Source organism: Rhinolophus ferrumequinum, chromosome 5 (assembly GCF_004115265.2).
Source record: "Rhinolophus ferrumequinum isolate MPI-CBG mRhiFer1 chromosome 5, mRhiFer1_v1.p, whole genome shotgun sequence".
Taxonomy (NCBI): domain Eukaryota; kingdom Metazoa; phylum Chordata; class Mammalia; order Chiroptera; family Rhinolophidae; genus Rhinolophus; species Rhinolophus ferrumequinum.
Genome location: NC_046288.1, coordinates 42,355,237 through 42,371,745, shown reverse-complemented (window position 1 = coordinate 42,371,745; position 16,509 = coordinate 42,355,237). Strand labels below are relative to the sequence as shown.

The 16,509-nt window shown below is 41.6% G+C and overlaps 1 protein-coding gene across 1 annotated transcript in view; it reads right to left on the bottom strand.

Annotated features, from left to right (window-relative positions):
- Window positions 1-9,225, bottom strand: part of HERC6 (HECT and RLD domain containing E3 ubiquitin protein ligase family member 6) — a 48,151-nt gene extending 38,926 nt beyond the window's left edge. The window contains exons 1-4 of the mRNA XM_033106604.1: window positions 8,882-9,225; window positions 6,231-6,390; window positions 4,425-4,501; window positions 732-959 (exon numbers count right to left, since the gene is read on the bottom strand). Of these exons, the coding sequence (XP_032962495.1) occupies window positions 732-959; window positions 4,425-4,501; window positions 6,231-6,390; window positions 8,882-9,074 (658 nt within the window). The 5' untranslated portion in view covers window positions 9,075-9,225. The remainder of the gene's footprint in view (window positions 1-731; window positions 960-4,424; window positions 4,502-6,230; window positions 6,391-8,881) is intronic.
- Between the last annotated feature and the right edge of the window lie 7,284 nt (window positions 9,226-16,509).

Here is a 16,509-nt window from a genome sequence, read left to right as displayed (position 1 = left end):
CATCAGAGTCACCTGTGGGATCCTTAGTAAAATGGCTGATGCGTGGCTTCCATCCCCAGACATTCTTATTTAATTGGTATGGGGTCCAACTTAGGCATTGGTATTTTAAAATGCTCTTATGGTAGACAGAATAATGACCTCCTGAAGCTGTCTATGTCCTTTTCCCAGACCCTTTGAATATGTTAGGGTACACATCAAAGGATAGTGAAGGAAGCAGATGGAATTAAAGTTGCTAATCAGTTGACCTTAAAATAGGGAGATCACAAGGGTCATCTCACTGAAGGAAAAAGAAGCAGAAGAGTCAATGTCAGAGTAACGTGACTTGAAAAAGACTTAAGCAGCCATTGCTGGCTCTAAAGAAGAAAGGGGTCTATGAGTAAAGGAATGCAGGTGGCCTTTAGAAGCTGGAAAAGGGAAGAAAATGATTTCTGCCCTAGAGCCTTCAGAAAGGAACATAGCCTTTCTGACACCTTGATTTTAGCCCAGTGAGACCCTCATCAGACTTCAGACTATTAGAACAATAAGATAATAAATCTGTATTCTTTTAAGCTATTAAGTTTGTGATAATTTGGTACTGTAGCAATCAAAAATTAATAGAGTCCCTAGGTGATTCTACTGTGTCACAAAATTTGGGAACCACTGTTCTAAGCTTTGAGACTGCCCTTGGCAGAGTTGATCTTCCAACCAGAAAGAAATAATGATTTACTGCAAGAACAAGACTATCTCCTTACCTAGGGCATTCTTCCCACTGAGGGCGAGCTGCCCTGCATTGTTGCTTCCCCAGCCAAATGAAGCCCCAGAGAGAGACAGGGCAAAGCTGTGGGCCCCTCCTGCAGCCACCTGAGTCAGAGGGATCCCCTGCAGAGACATCACCCTCTGTGGGCTGGCTTGGGAGGGGGAGTCCTTCCCCAGGCCCAGCTGCCCATGGCTGTTCTTTCCCCATGAAAACACTTGGGCATCTACAAAAATAAAGAAGAGATGTTCAGAATTTCACACACATTGGAATGCCAAATTCAAGTAGATATTACCACCCTAATCCTAAAAATCTTTAAAGAATGAAATGGGGATAAATGAGCTTAAAGTATTTTGACTAAAGGCAAGGGAAATGGTCAAGATCACCTTTAAAAGTCCCTTCCAACAATATCCTCTCCTCTTCTCCCTCCAAGTAAATGGTAACTGTGTTCTTTCGGGTGCTCAGGCCAAAAATCTTGGAGTCATCTTTGACTCTTCTCTTTCTTTTACACCCTTCAACCCAGCAGATCCTAAAGCCTCTACCTTCACGGTTTATCCAGAATCCAGCCACTTCTCACCTCCCCATTGTTACCATGTTAACAGCCAAGTCACCATCATTCGTGTCCTGGAAAATTACATCAGCACATACCTTACTGGGCTCCCACATTCTACCAACAGTCTGTTCTCCAAAGAGCAGCCAGGGTGATCTTTGAAAAACATAAGTCAGATCGAACCCTTCAGGAGCTTGCTATCTCACTCAATAAAAGGCTGATTCTTATCACAGCTCATAAGCCCCATATCCCCAGTACTCCCCACAACCACTTCTGAGACCTCATCTCCCCCTTGCTCATGCCTCTCCAGACACCCTTCTGTTGCTCCTTACCTCATGGTCTTTGTTTCTGGATCATTCTTCTGGATCATGGCCTTAGAATCATTTTTCCCTTCCTCCCTCCCTTATGGTCTCTGCTCACATGTCACCTTATAAGAGCTAGCTTCCCTGACCTCCTTCATAAATAGAAAGACCCCTTTTCTCCACCCAAGTATTTGCTCTCTGTCTGCTGATCCTGCCTCACTTTTCTTCACACCTCTTTCTCCTATCTGTTATACTACATGACTATATTTGTGTGTTTAAGGTTCACTTCCCCTACTTGCCTACAGGATAAAAGCTCCATGAAAGCAGGGTTTTAGGTTTGTTCACTGCTATATACTCTTATCTGGAAACATTGTGGATACTTGATAAATACTTGTGGAATGACGCCATGGGTAGAAAACCCATTGAATATTTTTAATTTGACCAGAGATGGATAATTAATATCAGGTCAAAAATCAAGCTTTTCTAATGCTTAATTATTTATCCAGAGAAATGCCAACACATCTCACATTTTTATGTTATTATATCTGATTTTTATTTTGAACTCTTTTAAGTTGTTTCTACCACTGGAAAGAATTTTTGCGAGTACACTGCACAATGTCAAACTCTCATGAAGGTCTATGAGTACTCATAGTTCACCATAGCAAATGCATTGAGTGCTGGACTCTACACAGACTTTACATTCCAGACCAATGTAAAGACAAGTCAATATCCCAAGGACATAATTCAAATCATTTCAATAATTAAGAGGAAGAACCATTTGCGACAACATGGATGCATTTTGAGGGCAACATGCTAAGTAAAATAAGTCAGAGAAAGACAAATACTGTATAATCTCACTTATATCTGGAATCTTTAAAAGAAAAAAGCTCACAGATACCAAGAACAGATTGGTAGTTGCTGGTGGGGGCAAGGTGGAGGCAAAAAGAGTGAAGCGAGTCAAAGGGTACAAACTTCCAGTTATAAAATAAGTAAGTCATGAGGATTTAATGTACAGCATGGCGACTAGAGTTAATAATACTGTGTTGCATATTTGAAAGTTGCTAAGAGAGTAAATCTTAAAAGTTTCATTACAAAACAAAAATATTCTGTAACTGTATGGTGACAAATGTCAACTAGATTTATTGTGGTAATCATTTCGCAGTATATACAAATATTGAATCATTATGTTATACACCTGACACTATGTAATGTTATGTGTCAGTTATACCTCAATAAAATATAAATTAAAAATTTTGTAATTTTAAAAAAGAAGAAGGAAAGTAAGAAAGAAAAAGAAATGAATATTTATTATACCTCTACTATCTGCCATGGACTATACAGGATATATTGTGTACCTTCTCTCACTGAATCTTCTAAACAACCATTTAAGTTAGGCATCAATATTCCTACAGATGAGAAGATTGAGACTCAACAAAGTTAAATAACTCGCCTTATATCAAACAGCTAGAAATGGTAGGTAGAAAGAATCACACTATAGCCACGGGATTGTCCCAGTTGCACCGCCTGCAGGATATAGTGATTAAGCCCTTAGGGTTGGGATTATAAACAAGTATAGGTTCCAGTCCCATCTCTTCTATTTCTTAGTGTGTGACCTTAGGCAAACCATTGAAAGCCTCTAAACCCAAATGTCCTCATTTCTGAAATGAGGATACAAATAATACCTCGTTTCTGTGTTTTAGGCAATTACATGGCAACACATATAAAGCATTTAACAGAGTAGCTGGCACATAGAGTGCAACCAAGAAATAGTGGCTGTCCACGGACCCTGTGGCACAGTTGCAATTATGCATGAGAAAGCACCTGTGGGACACATAAGTGTTATATGGCTCTTGAAGGAGATCAGAATATGCCATTTTGAGAGAAGGATTAGTTTGAACTGAAGGTAAATGAGAATCATCAGATGTAGAGAGTTCTCTGCCCTCCCTTTATCCACCCAAGAGCAAGGTATAAATTTCCCTTGTGAAGGTGTCCTTCGCTCCTGTGTCAGGAATGGGAGAGGGACTCACCACCAGAGATGGAGAGTCAGCACTGACATGAGTCAGCACAAACAACCCTTACTAAACTAACCCTTATTTTCTATTAGTTTCCTCCACATATTTCCAAGTCTTTTCCCCACAATTTATCTCTCCTGGCCCAAGCCTCCTTTCCTTTGTTAAAATGGCATATAAGCCCTAGAGTCTAAATACTTCTTGAGTTTCGCTTTTTTTCTGGGACCTCCCATGCACAAAAATGTCAACAATAATCGTGTGAGTTTTCTCTCAGTAAGCTGTCTTTTGTTAGATTTGCAGGCCCCGAGGTACTGAACCTGAGAGGGTAAAGGAAAAATTTATCCTCCCTGATACTCGCCATAGAGAAATTTGGCCTGATGATGGATAAAGGTTGGGGGATATTGGTGTTAAAAATATACAGTCATGATTTTGACATCTTGACTTTTCTTTCTTTGATCTGAGTAAAAAAGACAAATAGGCCTTTGTCTGAGTTTGCCAGTGCAGACAAGCAATTTGGCGTACAGGGCAAAATGCAAGAAATAAAACCATTTCTGAGTTCTGAGACAGTCGGGCAATCAAGTCATGTAAAGAGAGATGGTTCTTTATGGCAGTGAGTTTTGAATTAGGCACTACTTAGAGTTTAATAAAAACAAAGAAAATTAAAAACAAAACAAAAAAACGAAGAACAACACATTTTATGAAATCTGGAAAATTACAAACTTCTAAATGCATTAAAATGAATCCCAATGCATTAAAAATCAATAGGTATCATTTGTATTTGAAAAATTAGTTCCTAGTGGCACTTAGGAGATCCAAGAAGCCTTTTTTACCTTCTGATAATGCCAGGGAATGGTAGCTTCCACAGGAAACTTGTATTATTTTTATACCAGCCAGAGTTTTTATCTTCCTATAATAAAAATAAAACAAAATCTATTAATCCTTCTTTAGCGTGGATCACTATGTGGACTACAGATATTTTTAACTATCCAAAGTGATACACTTGGTCTAGGAAAACAATTGTTTATGTTCTTATATTTCTGTAGTACCTTTATTCCAAAGCTCTGAACGGTTTTAAACCATGACATCAACATGTACAAAGGTACAGAGCAGAATCCAAAACAGTATATAATGCAAAAATGATTTTTACTGGACTTTTAATGTATTATTTAATGTACTTTTATTCTATACTCATTGGTCGAAAAGAAAAATAAATTTATTCATACACATAGAGCACAGGGCTTTAGAATTTATAGAACACTGTCACCTACATTACCTAATTTAGGCCCTGTGAGATAAAGAAACCATTGGGTTGAACTGCCATTTTTGTGTGTCAAACGTAACGATCAGCAATTTCATATGATGGAACCTAGTAGAATTCAAAGAGGTCAAACAGGCATCAAGTTGTGGAACTAGACTCAAATCATGATCTTTTCATTTCAACTTCAATGCTCATTCCCTCAAAGCACAGCAATTTCTCACACTATTTAATGACCCCACGAGATAACAAGAAGTAACTTCCTAGTATTAAAAGACATGTTTTTGGACATTTCCAAAGCATGTAATTCATGAACATAAAATTCAGACAGCTTGTTGTATCATTTGTCCTCGAAAGCTGTTTGTGAGGATATTATTTTTTTCCTCCATTTACTAAGGAAAATATTGGGACCTAGTGACTTATAGTAAGCCAAAAGGTTATGTTGCGAGAAAAAACTTTTCCCTTACAATTTGGGTGCTGTGATTGGGGTCCTGCTCTTAATTGACAATTAACAGATTAACAGGAGAAAAGACAGGTTTATTTATACCAGGCATGCCAAAAATATGTACATAAATGGACACTTTGGTCAATGTTGCTCAAACAGTAGTTCACCGTAATCAGAAGTGTTTGGATGCTGATGGTAACCACTTTGAGCACCTCTTGTAATTGCAGAAGTCAAACGTGACTTGTATTCATCTTTTGTTATCGGTGTATATTGAGTATTACAATTTTAATACAGTTTTCCTTTCTTAAAATGTGTATACATTGTTTTGGCATTCTCTGTATGTACACGTGAGGTTCCAGTAATAGAAAATTTGTGGAATAACCCGAGTAAAGGTTTATATATATCAACTTAGCAAAAGTGGAGGGTAGGAGAGGTTAGGGCTTCGATGGGAGAGTATAGAAGGTTCTATTGGGTTTTTTTGATGCTTATTGGGCAGTCTGTCTTCACAGCAGCGGAAATCAAAGGAAACTCCCTCCCTAGATGGTTAATGGCGGCTGAATTTTAAGAGGTTCTGCTGTAATCAGATAGGGAAATTCAGATAAGATTGCTTTCTGCATCTTCAGTTGCTCAAATGTTTTCACTTAAAATAATATTTATACCAACTCTGGGGATCTAAGTGATATAAAGTTATTTCCAATACATAAGATTAAGATCGAAGGGTTACATGTTCTCATTTCTCTATACCCTTCTCCTTCATAGGACTCTACATAATAATTGATGTTATAACTGTTTTTCTGCCTCCTTCGCTCCCTACACTGTAATGGTTGAGCTTAGGGACTGTGTCATAGTCATCTTTGTACCCTGGCATCTTGCATGGTGCCTGGCACATGGACTCAAAAATATCGAATGAATGAATGAATGAATTGAAATACTTACTTAGGTGTAAAAACTATTTCCTTAAATTCTTCAATCCCCAGCTGTCCTTCAGAACCAGCTCCCCACGCAAAGACCCTGCCTCTGTGACAGACAGCCAGGGAGTGCTCCTTTCCACAGCTCACAAGACCAACGTGTAGAGTTTCCAATGCCTTAACTGGTACTTTGGGAACAAAGACAAAACAAAACAGGAACCCCACAGATTATTAATTTAACAGCAAGTTGAAGACAGTACTTTCCTTCAAATAGAAGGGACACTGGGATTTCTCATCTCTTCCAATGGGCTTTTTTTTTTTTTTTAAGATTTTATTGGGGAAGGGGAACAGGACTTTATTGGGGAACAGTGTATACTTCCAGGATTTTGTCTAAGTCAAATCCGAAGGCCAGCCTTAGTTGTGGAAGGCGCAACTCAGCTCCAGGTCCAGTTGCCGTTCTTAGTTGCCTTTCTTAGTTGCCGTTCTTAGTTGCGGAGGGCACAGCCCACCATCCCTTGCGGGACTCGAGGAATTGAACCTACAACCTTGTGGTTGAGAGCCCATTGGCCCATGTGGGAATCGAACCGGCAGCCTTCGGAGTTAGGAGCATGGAGCTCCAACTGCCTGAGCCACCGGGCCAGCCCCGGATGGGCTTTTAAATGGAGGCCTAAAGTCCATGCTAAAGGTGTAAAGGAAATAGCTCAATGTATGTTGTACTGTCTGTGTGGGAACACAACTGCTAGTTACAACAGTGGGAATCGTGGCGGAAAGGAACCTATAGGGACTATGGCATTTGAGGTAATGTTTCTCTATGATGGTGGTAGCAAAACCCAGCAAAATACAGGGAGCCAGAGGGATGGTGGGATTGCCTCACTCTACTCTTCTGGTTTCCCAGCCCTGAATAGTGAGAACAGGGAATAACACCTGTTTGCTTACTCAGGAGATAACAAACAGAGAGTGTGTCTCATGAGTGTGAGAGGCAGATGCCATATCTTCTCACAATGAAGAGTGCAGTTATGCCTCTAAATGGGACAAATGTGCCCGCAAATGAAAACCTGTTCTCCTTTCCTTACAAGCAAATCTACACTGTTTTCCTAAAGTATTTGTCTCCAAATTATTAAAGGTTTGGACTTAAATATATCATTACCAGTAAAGCTTTTTTAACATTTAGGTGTTTTTTTTTTTCTAAAAATCTTTGTGATCTTATCCTTTTCAATGATTTACTTCAAAACTATGTAACAATAAAAAATTTCCTAAAGATTCATACACTCATGGAAGTAGAAACTGGTACCACCTTCCTAGAGTACAATTTGGCGTTAAGTATCGTGTTGGCCTCATTTCTACCTGAAGGGGATTAGGTTATGCCACCAAAAAATATGCCACTTTGATATAAAGATTATTTTGAGCTTGAGGCAAGTGAGAATCAACAGATGCAGGAAGTGTTCTCTGCCCTCCTCTTATCCACCTAAAAGCAGGGCATAAATTTCCCTTGCGAAGGTGTCCCCGCTTTCCCATACTGGGAAGAGAGACTTATCACTAGAACTGACAGTGAGATGAGTCTGCATAAACAACCCTTACTAAAATAACCCTTGTTGTCCATTGTATGTTTCCAAGTCACTTCCACACAATTGATCATCACTCAAAGCGCAAGCCCCTATTTTTGTTAAAATTGCATATAAGCCCCTGAGTCTCACCACTTCTTGAGTTTCACTTGTTTTCTGTGGACTCCTATGCATATAAAATACTAACACATTTTTTTGATTTTTCTCTTGTTAATCTGTCTTTGTCTTTGTCAGATTACTTCACAGGTCCTCACAAGAACTAAGAGGGTGGAGGAAAAAAGGAAATTTTTTTTCCTCCCAGACACAACTCTTGTAATTTATTCTAAGTAAGTAATTAGAAATGTCATCAAATATTTACCTACAATAATATCAACTGTAGTATTATTTATAAAAGCCCCTAATGAGAAAAAAACCTAATTTCCACAAAAGGAGAAGAATTAAATTGTACTCTCAGAGGCTGGAATGTTACACAACAATTTAAAATGTATTTTCAAAAATACATAACAAGAGAGCAATATATTATTATGTTTGGTGAAAATGCAGTTTACAAAGTTGTATAAATACTGAGTATACAAAACTGTATAATGACATGATTTTATAAAGATTAAATATATAATAGGGAAAAAAAGGCAAAAAGGAAACGCATCAAAGCAGGAGTTGTCTTTGAGTATTAGAATTATAGCTGATTTCTCTCCCTGTTTCTACAAGAATTAGTAATGGTAAAAATGCTATTATATTCTTTAATTTTAAGAAAAATGACGCCCTAGGGTATTTCTGAGGGAGTTACAGGTGTCCAATCCACAAACCACAAGGTCACTGTTCCAGAGAGATTCACGCAGGCAAAGATCAGTTTCGAAAGGCAAGCGGGAGGCACCACACCTCTGTTCAGAGGAGAGCGGTCCAGTTTGGCTCTACTCACAGTTTCTCTTTCAGTTTTACTTTGAAGAGGAATTGGAAACCGAAACAAACCAGGGGAGTCCGGAAAAGGAAACTGATGAAGCTGCGCGCACACAGCGCGGAGCACCGCTTCTCATCTCCTTTGGCCCCAGCGGACTCAAGGCTCCCCGCGCCCCCACCTACCTGGCCCCGCACCCCTCACCTGTGTCCTGGTGCTCACCTGGCCGCTCCACGCGCGTCACGCCGCTCTGGCCCAGCTGGCCCCGGCTGTTGTCCCCACACGAGTGGACTGTACCATCGCTCAGCAGCAGCAGCGAGTGGCGCTCCCCGCTGGCTGCTTGCTGAAGCTCGGCGCCGCTCGCTCTGGTCCGTTCCCGACGCAGCCGCCCAGGGCCGGCGCCCCAGAAGTACATCCCGCTCCCGAAACCTGCCACCTGCCGGGGTCTGTCCGCTCCTCTTCAACCTGCTCGCAAAGACTAATGACACATTTCCTGGAAACCCGGAGGTTGGATGGCCCAACTCCACTCTGGTCTCTCCTTGCGATTGACCGCACCCGGAGAAGCGCTGCCCTGGTGCCTTACGTCATCTTGATGCCTCCCGGCGAATGGCATTCGGGGCTTAAACGTGAGCGCCAAGTGCGGAGGAGCAGAGAGGGTCTCCGGAGGAAGAGTGCCTAGATTTACCTCCTAGCAAAGCCAGTTATGAGCTGTGTGACTTTGGGCTAGTTACTTAACAATTCTGTGCCTCAAGTACCACGTTTATGAAGTGTGGACAGTAATACAGGAAATCTAACATGTTAGGATAATTTAACAGATAATTCATAATGTGTTAGAATAGTGCCCAGAGTGCTTAATAAAAGCATCTGCCAACCCCCTTCTAGACTGTTTTTGGCACTGGAAATGGAAAACACTCGTGGTGCTTGTACTCTCCTCTTTATAAACAGATAAATAAATACTTAGTATAAAGTCAAGTGGCAACATGAAGAAAAATAAAACACTAAAGAAATTGAGGAGCTAGGGCAGAAGGAACTAGTATTTTTTTTTTATAAGATAGGGAAGACATGAAGTGCCTTTTGAGCAGAGATTGGAGGGGACATGGGAAATGAGGAAATGAGTCCTACTCATACCTAAGGGCAGAGGTTGCGGGGGAGCAATTGGAAAGTTTTGAACAGAAAAGTGACATGTTCTCACTTTAGTGTTAAAAGATTCATTCTCACTGCAGTGCAGAAAATCGTAGGACAAAAATGGAAGCAGAAAAGCTAGTTGAGAGAGGCAGCTGCTGTTGGGAGTCCAGGGCAGAAGGATGGTGCTGGGATTAAGGTGACATCCCAGACAGGAGGAGAGAAGAAATGATCACATTCCAGATGTTTTGAAAGTCGGAGTCCACAGATTTGCTGATGGATTGGAAGTGGGAGGAAAGAAGGATAAGAAGTAGGATTACTGGTGGGCCTGAGCACCTGGGTGAATGGTGGTATCCTTCACTGGGAGCGGGGATGCTGAGGAAGGCACCGCGTTGGGGCTGTTGGATCAGGAGTCCAGTCTGGTAATAAATGAGGGATGCTTGTCACACAAGGAGGCAATAAGATGAACGATTTTAGAGAAGTGGAGAGAAGTCACGGTGGAGTCATACCGTTAGCAGTTGTCAGTATAGAGATAATACTTAAAGCCAGATGGCTGACTGAGATCACCAGGGGGTGAGTGTGGCTAGCACATAACAGAGGACTGATCCAGGAGGAAAACCAGGAGGGTTGGTATGCAACAGACAAGTGAAGAATGAGACAAGAGGGGAACTGTCAACTCTGTGAATTGTCGAGCGAGATAAGGATTGAGTGTTGAACTTTAGGTTTGGCAAAAAAGGAGGTCATCGGTAACTTTGACAATGTTAGCCATCATCAGCATTATTGTTTTATTTTTACTTTTATAGTGTCCTTTTATATACTCTCAGTTCACCTCTCTTTACTACTGTCTTTTATGTTCTCTAAAGATGAGAATAAATGTTATTTGTTTTTCACTCTTACAGGTGCCTGGCACACGGTAGATGCTAATAAGTATGTATTGGACAAATGGATTGATGAGTGGTGAGTATGAATAGCATTCATACCTCTGGGTTCCATTTTACTATGTACCATAGAGAACCTTTTTCTGAATAGTAATTTCCTAAATGTTTATTCCTTTCCTCAGGCACAAACTGTCAGAGTTTGATACTATCAGCCTCAGACACTGAGCCCTCATATTAAGTTATTTCTTTAAAAAAAAAAAAACAACAGAAAAAAAACTACTGGACCTAAAATGTAAATGTATTGTACTCATTTTATATCCTCACCACCTAGTGTCTGCCACATTAAAATAATTCAATAAATGTTAGTGAGATAAATGAATAAAATGTAAAGGAAAGAAATTGACCGTACTTTTATTGCTTGAGAAAGATATGATTATCCATTCATCTGTGTTCATGCACTTGGAAATAGTAGGTACCAATAACTGAATGTTCATTATGTATTAACTATTTTATATAAAATATCTAATTTAACTCTTTCTGCTTTTCTCAGTTAAGACTGTTTTGGTTGCAAGGGACATAAAATACGACCTAAGCTCACTTAAGCAAAAGGGAAATTTACTGGCAGATTGTATTATTATTCAACAATATTTGCTGCCCCTCTCCATCCTATAGCATCAAGCTTGAGCATGTGAATTTGTTCTGGCCAATGACATGCAAGCAGGAAGTATCTTCCAGGCAGATGGTTTAAAAGCCAGTACTTATTTTCCCTACTGTCTGCTTTTCCTCTCTATTACAACTGGTGATTTTCCAGATAGAGATTGCTCCATCATCCTGAGTCCCAGATTAAAAACAGCAATTTAGCGGTTGAAACTAATCTATGTAGCATAAGTGAGAAATGAATCTTTGTAATAAGGCCCTGACTTTTGAGGAGTATTTGTTACTGCAGAGATAGCACTATCTCTTCTGACAGTCACATAACTGAAAGTCCATCAGCAAGGATGATTTCATGGATTGTTGTCAACAAGAACTGAATGTTCTAATGCCTCCATTTCTCTGTCTCCCTTCACTCTGCCTCTTGCTGTGAAGGCTTCGTCTTCAGGCTCCACTCAGTATACTACACAGTTCCAGAATCTCCTCTGAGGTGGCCAGAGGGTTGTAGCAGCTCTCAACTTCATATCCAGTTCTCAGTTTCACACTTTGTGGAGACTGCTCACAAATCAAAGTCCTGGAGTTTAGCCATGATGCTCCCAATTTGGGTCACATGTCTACCTCTGAGCCAGTCACTGTGAAGGCCCGGAGAAGGAGTCACTCACCTGGCAGAGCTCTCTGCAAGGTGGGGATGGACTTATCCAAGTGCAGGATCTGAACGTGAGGGGTAGGCAGATTCTAAAATGAAAGCTGGGCCTGTTGCTGGAAGAAGTGGGGGATGGATGCCAAGGAGATAAGCAACAAGCATCCTCTACATCAATCATGTTAAATAAGTATTATTTTTGTTCTCATTTTGTGGGTAAGGAATCAAGGCTCTGAGAGTTTTGGTAACTTGCTTGAAGTTACATGGTATGTAAATGGCAGGATTTTAACAACAGTCAAGTTGACTAGAAAGCCCATTTAATTTCCATTATAACATATTCTTTATTCCTTGATCTCTCCCTCTAGTGCCTCTTTTGATTAATGGCACATCCTCACAGCCATCCCATCTAGAAAATTCCAATTCATCTTATATTCCTGACTCATTGCAAAACCCTCCGCTAACCAATTAGCTACTGAGGATATAGGCTCATATCGGAAACATCTCGTTTTCTATTCACTTTGTATCTCTCTGCCGCAGGCCTTTTGCAGTAACACCTCACATGTCTGTATCTCTAATATCTGGCATCGCTAATCAGTCTTTTATGTTCTCCCAAGACTTATCTGTAGAAAACACAGTTTTGATCACATCACATACCATCTTTAATTGTTGTAGGCCTATTACTACAGAAAAAATAAATACAATATCTTTTGTGTGTAATTTAAGGCTCACTATGATCTGTCTGTAACTGATCTTTCCAGCTGCATTTCCCCAACAATTACAGGCATATCTCACACACACACACACACATACACACACACACACACACACACAGAGTTCTGTCACAATGAACAATTTGCCTTTTCCTACTTGCTTTTTTCCAAATCCATGCCTTTGTTCATTCCGTGTCTTCTGCCCAGAATTTTCTTTTCCCCATTTCTTTTTACAAATGTCTCAAACGCCACAGTTTTGTGAAGTGCTTCTTGGATTCCACAACATCAATTACTCCTTTCTGCTCTTCCACAATAAATAATGTCCTTAGTCAGCACACGTTCCCCAACATGATACTAATCACACTCTGTATCGCTATATTGTTCTATCTTGGCCCAACCAACTCTGTGAGGGAACTTAATCATCTTTGCAGCCTCACCAAAGTCTAGCAAAGCATCTCTTACCACTATCTGCTAAGTAGAATGCCTGTCTGGAAGAAGTGGGCGATGAATGCTTAGGAGATACTTAACGGGCACGCAGTGACTATGAGGTGAATTAATTAGGTAAAATTCATAGTTAATGTATTTTTTAATCTTTACCGAAGCTCCACTATGGGTATAACATGAAGCAAACAAAATATGATTACTCATAATAGCATTTACTTTAGACTTTACAAAATCCTTCCAGCTGTTTTACCTGCTGTATCCTCGTAAGCTCAGAGGAAGTAGCCATGAGAGGAAACTGTCCCTGTTTCACAGATGAAGAACTTAGGCTCAGAGGTTGAAAGTGATGGGCCTCAAGTTACAGATGAATAAGTGCAATAACCCATGGTTTTTCTTTCCGCTATACAACCATGTCTGGTGAGCATCCCTTTCTCAGAGAACACCCAGGTTAAAAAGAGAAAAGCAATAGAAAGTGACTGTCATTGGCATGCAGGGTGTCAGGTCCTTGTCATGCAGGGTGTCATGCGGGGTCTCTTGTCCCGCTCCCCACATAAGAACTCAGGACATGGTGAGGCCAAAAAGGAACACCCACGGAGCCATAGATAGGGGAGCCATCCCACTATGTTCTTGCTGGCATCTGGGTTGGTGTGGGGACAGAGCCCCAAAAAGCAGTTTCCAGGCTCTCGGCCTCACATAGAAAGGTGCTGGCTCAGGTAGTAAATGGCCGTCGACTGTGATCAAATAGCCATCAGCTGTGGCTAGTTGGCCGTCAGCTGTAACCAGAGAGCCATTGGGCACTAATATAACTGCCGTGGCTAGGCTAGCAGAAAAGGGGGAGCTAGCAAGAAGATGGTGGCTGAGTCTGCAAGCGGCACAGTGAGGGTTGAGAATCGTGTTGCTGTGTCTCCAACCCAGCCGCCAGTGAGAGTACAGTGGTATGACTCCCCTACCTATGGCTCCGTGGGTGTTCCTTTTTGGCCTCACCATGTCCTGCGTTCTTATGTGGGGAGTGGGACCAGAGACCCCGCCTGACACCCCGCACGACACATGGCATAGTCGGCAGGATCCCCTGCACGACAGTTGGTGACACAGGGAGCAGGAGCCACAGAATCCACAATCCACACTCTGCCAGACTTGGCGCTTGCTAGCTGAGCCACGGCAGTCCTATCAGTGGCTAATGGCTAACCGGTAACAGCCGATGGCCAACTAGTCACAGCTGATGACCATCTACTACCCGAGCCAGCACCTTTCCACGTGAGGTTGAGAGCCTGGAAAATGCTCTCTGGAGCTCTGTCCCTACAGTCCTGTTCCCCACACAAGAATGCAGGATATGGTGAGGCCAAAAAGGAAAACCAATGGAGTCATAGATAGGGGAGTCTTACCACTATAGTCGTGCTGGCGTCTGGGTTGGAGACCCAGGAAGCAGGAGCCACATAATGCGCAATCCGCGGTCCATTTTTCTGGCAACCAAACAACCCCCTAGCGTAGCCACCACAGTTATATTGGTGGCTAATGGCTAACCGGTAACAGCAGATGGCCATCTGATTACAGCTAATGACCATCTACTACCTGAGCCAGCACCTTTCCACATGAGGCTGAGAGCCTGGAAACTGCTCTCTGGGATTCCGTCCCCACAGTCATCATATCTTTATAGCCAAATATTGAAGATTATGTACTATGTCATACAAATAGCCTATTTTTCTTTTTTACGAATCTTTTTCCTAAATGATTTATGGAGGTGTGGGGACAGAGCCAGGAGTGCAGTTTCCAGGCTCTCGGCCTCACGTGGAAAGGTGCTGGCCCAGGTAGTAAATGGCCATCAACTGTGATTGGATGGCCATCAGCTGTGGCTTGTTGGCCGTCAGCTGTAACCAGTGAGCCATTGGCCACTAATATAAATGCTGTGGCTACACTAGCAGAAAAATGGGGGCTAGCAAGAAGATGGGGTCTCAGGTAGCAAGCGCGGATTGCAGTTAGCACAGCGGATTGCAGCTAGCGAGGGGAGTCGGTCAGTTGGCAGAAAAGCGGACAGCAGGTTGCACGTTGTGTGAATCCAGCCTCCAGTGAGACTATAGTGGTGTGACTCCCCTACCTATGGCTCCGTGGGTGTTCCTTTTTGGCCTCACCATATCCTGTTTTCTTATGTGGGGAGCAGGACCAGAGACCCCACCTGTCACCCCGCACGACAGGAGGACAGAAGAATGAGAGAAGGGAAAGAAAATAAAATTTTCTAGCTACCTACCATATGCCAGTTTCTCACCATACATTTCCCCATTTAAGCTTTGTAATCACCCCATAGGCCCATATTATGTACTCCATACAGATATGAATAATGTGAGTTTCATAAAATTGTAGTGACTTGCTGAAAAAAAAACCAGATTAGATAAATGGGGTACCACAGGTTCAAACCACATTTGCCTTCTCTGCCTTCTTTCCATCAAAGAGCACTGACTCAAAGCAAGGTGAGAAGGATGTTGGGAAGGGGATGAGAGAGGAGATGCTTACAAAGGGTCACTGTGGAGTGCGTGGGGTTGAGAAAAGACAGAATAAATCATTTAGGAGGGGTGAAAATTGGCCCGAGGTCAATCCTTGAGGATCAGCTGGAAGGACATTTGAGAAGTAGAGGCATTGCAATTCCATTGCTTTCATCTGCCAACTTCTTCCTGGATCCACTTCTGCTTTAACCCCCATACTTCTGAGGTCACAGCCCATCCTCTGCTACTAGCCAGGACAGGCCTTATTCTAGACAAATGGAAAGTGGAACACACTCCATGTATTAGCTTAGTTTATGAGGACACTCCAACTGCCATCCCAATGACCTCCAGGTGGCTCCCTGGCAAACGTCATCCAGCAGTTCTTCACAAACGGACAAGAAAGTTAGGATACCCTGACCCTTCAGTCTCCTTATATAGATAAGAAATGGTAGTTTTGATATTTAACTCTAGATGGCAGTATTAGTCAATCTGATCTCTAATCTTGCGGAAACAAACCTATTAACGATGTGGTTGGCAAATTAATGGTTGACATCTCTTTTCTATAGGTAGTCTTGTAATTATCCACAAGGATTTTTATGATTTTCTTTCCCATGCTTATCGAAAAATATTGGTATTTAAATCACTTAAAAAATACAAAATGCTATCCTCACGCTATTATATTATTACCATATCAGGGTCATAACACACTGCATTTATCTGGAGTCTGCCAGCAATCTCAGAGCTCCAGAACATAGCCCTGAACTGGGAAGAAAGAGGAAATGTGCGTCTGAGTCTTAGAAATGGTTGCCACTCAAGCCAGGAACTTCTAAGCATGTTACTCAGCTACAAACTGAGGACTACCCAAGGTTTGTATTTAAAATATTGTTAGCTTAATTTGTTAATCTATGTGAACTACCATGTTTCACAAAAATAA